This window comes from Adiantum capillus-veneris, chromosome 14 (assembly GCF_014529385.1).
Source record: "Adiantum capillus-veneris isolate H3 chromosome 14, ASM1452938v2, whole genome shotgun sequence".
NCBI classification, from domain to species: domain Eukaryota; kingdom Viridiplantae; phylum Streptophyta; class Polypodiopsida; order Polypodiales; family Pteridaceae; genus Adiantum; species Adiantum capillus-veneris.
The window spans coordinates 116,358,979-116,360,307 of NC_140944.1; the positions used below are offsets into that span (position 1 = coordinate 116,358,979).

Consider the following 1,329-nt stretch of genomic DNA (forward strand, 5'->3'; position numbering starts at 1 on the left):
TTGGACAAGCAAGATAGGGTACTCAAAGAGGAATTGGTGTCTCTCTTTAATGCATCTATTACAAATAGTAATGGCATTTTAAAGGCATGGGAAGATTTGGTTCTTGACTTTGACATCAATGAGGATGCTTATGCAAAGATCTAGGTGTTTGTAGTGATTGGGTATCAAAGAAACTTACCCGTGGAGCAAATGCAGGGCCTCTACCAAATGGTGCAAAAGACATGGGGAATTTCCTCATAAGGAAGAAGGAGAATCCTCATCAATCTTCTAGCACATTTCCTTGGAATGTGTATGTGGTTGGGTGCAATTTGGAAGCTTTTGAGCTTATACATAACGTGTATAAGGATCCCATAACCATTGGTGTAGTTTGACTAGATGTAGCACATGGAGTTGAAGGAATGAAGTGGGATACCTTCATGTTTGGAAGGCTACTATCCACTTTGCTCAAAATGACATGTCATACTAAAAGTTTCATGTTGCTATCATTTGTAACCCGGCGGCAAATGGCTACCTTAGAAGATTCTCTTGAAGGGATGAAGTACAAGTATATCATGCAAGTTGGAAGTGTTGATTTCTTACCGGCATCAAATAACTTTGCTTTTGGAGCAATAGACACATTTGTTGTGCTGGCACTAGTCAACATGGAAAAGAATCTCATCAACCTTGATCGCTATACAAGCAATGCCAAGAAGCTTTGTCTTTTGGACAATGCAAGTGTGGAGGGAGAAGACATTGACAAAGATGTTGAAGAAGATCAACGGGTTGCAAGAGACATATTGAAGAAGAAGAAGCGTGTCATCATTGCTACAATCAAAGCCTTTAATGATGAGCATGAGGTTGTACTTGATGTATTTGCATGTGGACTGGCATCAAAGATTGCATTGTTAAATCATAGAAAAACAATTGCAATGGTTTGCAATACACAAGAGCAAAGAGATGTTGAAGCAATGTGTGGGAGAGGTCATGAGAAAAGCAAATCCAAATCACATGTTCAAGAGGCTCATGTTGAATTCCAAATCCCCGAGCTACCACCCGAGGGTGTGGAAGAAGCATCTCAAGACATAGCAAGTATTATCACGAGAGAGAAAATGAAGATGACTTCAGGTGTCTAGTAGCTCTGAATTTTGTACTTCATGCCATGTGACATATTTATCCTTTTTGACATGCGACATATTTACATCTTTTGTAAATTTTTTTTGAAATATATTCTCCTTTGGTATTCAATCTCTTTCACTAAATTTGTATGATATTCATACGAGTGTTCATGATATTCATTTAAATAAGTAGTATTCTTGCTTATTAGTAAGTTGAAATGAGATAAGCATGCTA

General features: G+C 37.9%; 1 protein-coding gene across 1 annotated transcript; it reads left to right on the forward strand.

Annotated features, from left to right (window-relative positions):
• Positions 1-242: 242 nt before the first annotated feature.
• Positions 243-1,120, forward strand: LOC147442996 (uncharacterized). Its single transcript, XM_086529763.1, has one exon. It carries the CDS (start codon positions 399-401, stop codon positions 1,110-1,112), a length of 714 nt encoding a protein of 237 aa, XP_086385889.1. The 5' UTR covers positions 243-398; the 3' UTR covers positions 1,113-1,120.
• The last annotated feature ends 209 nt before the right edge of the window (positions 1,121-1,329 follow it).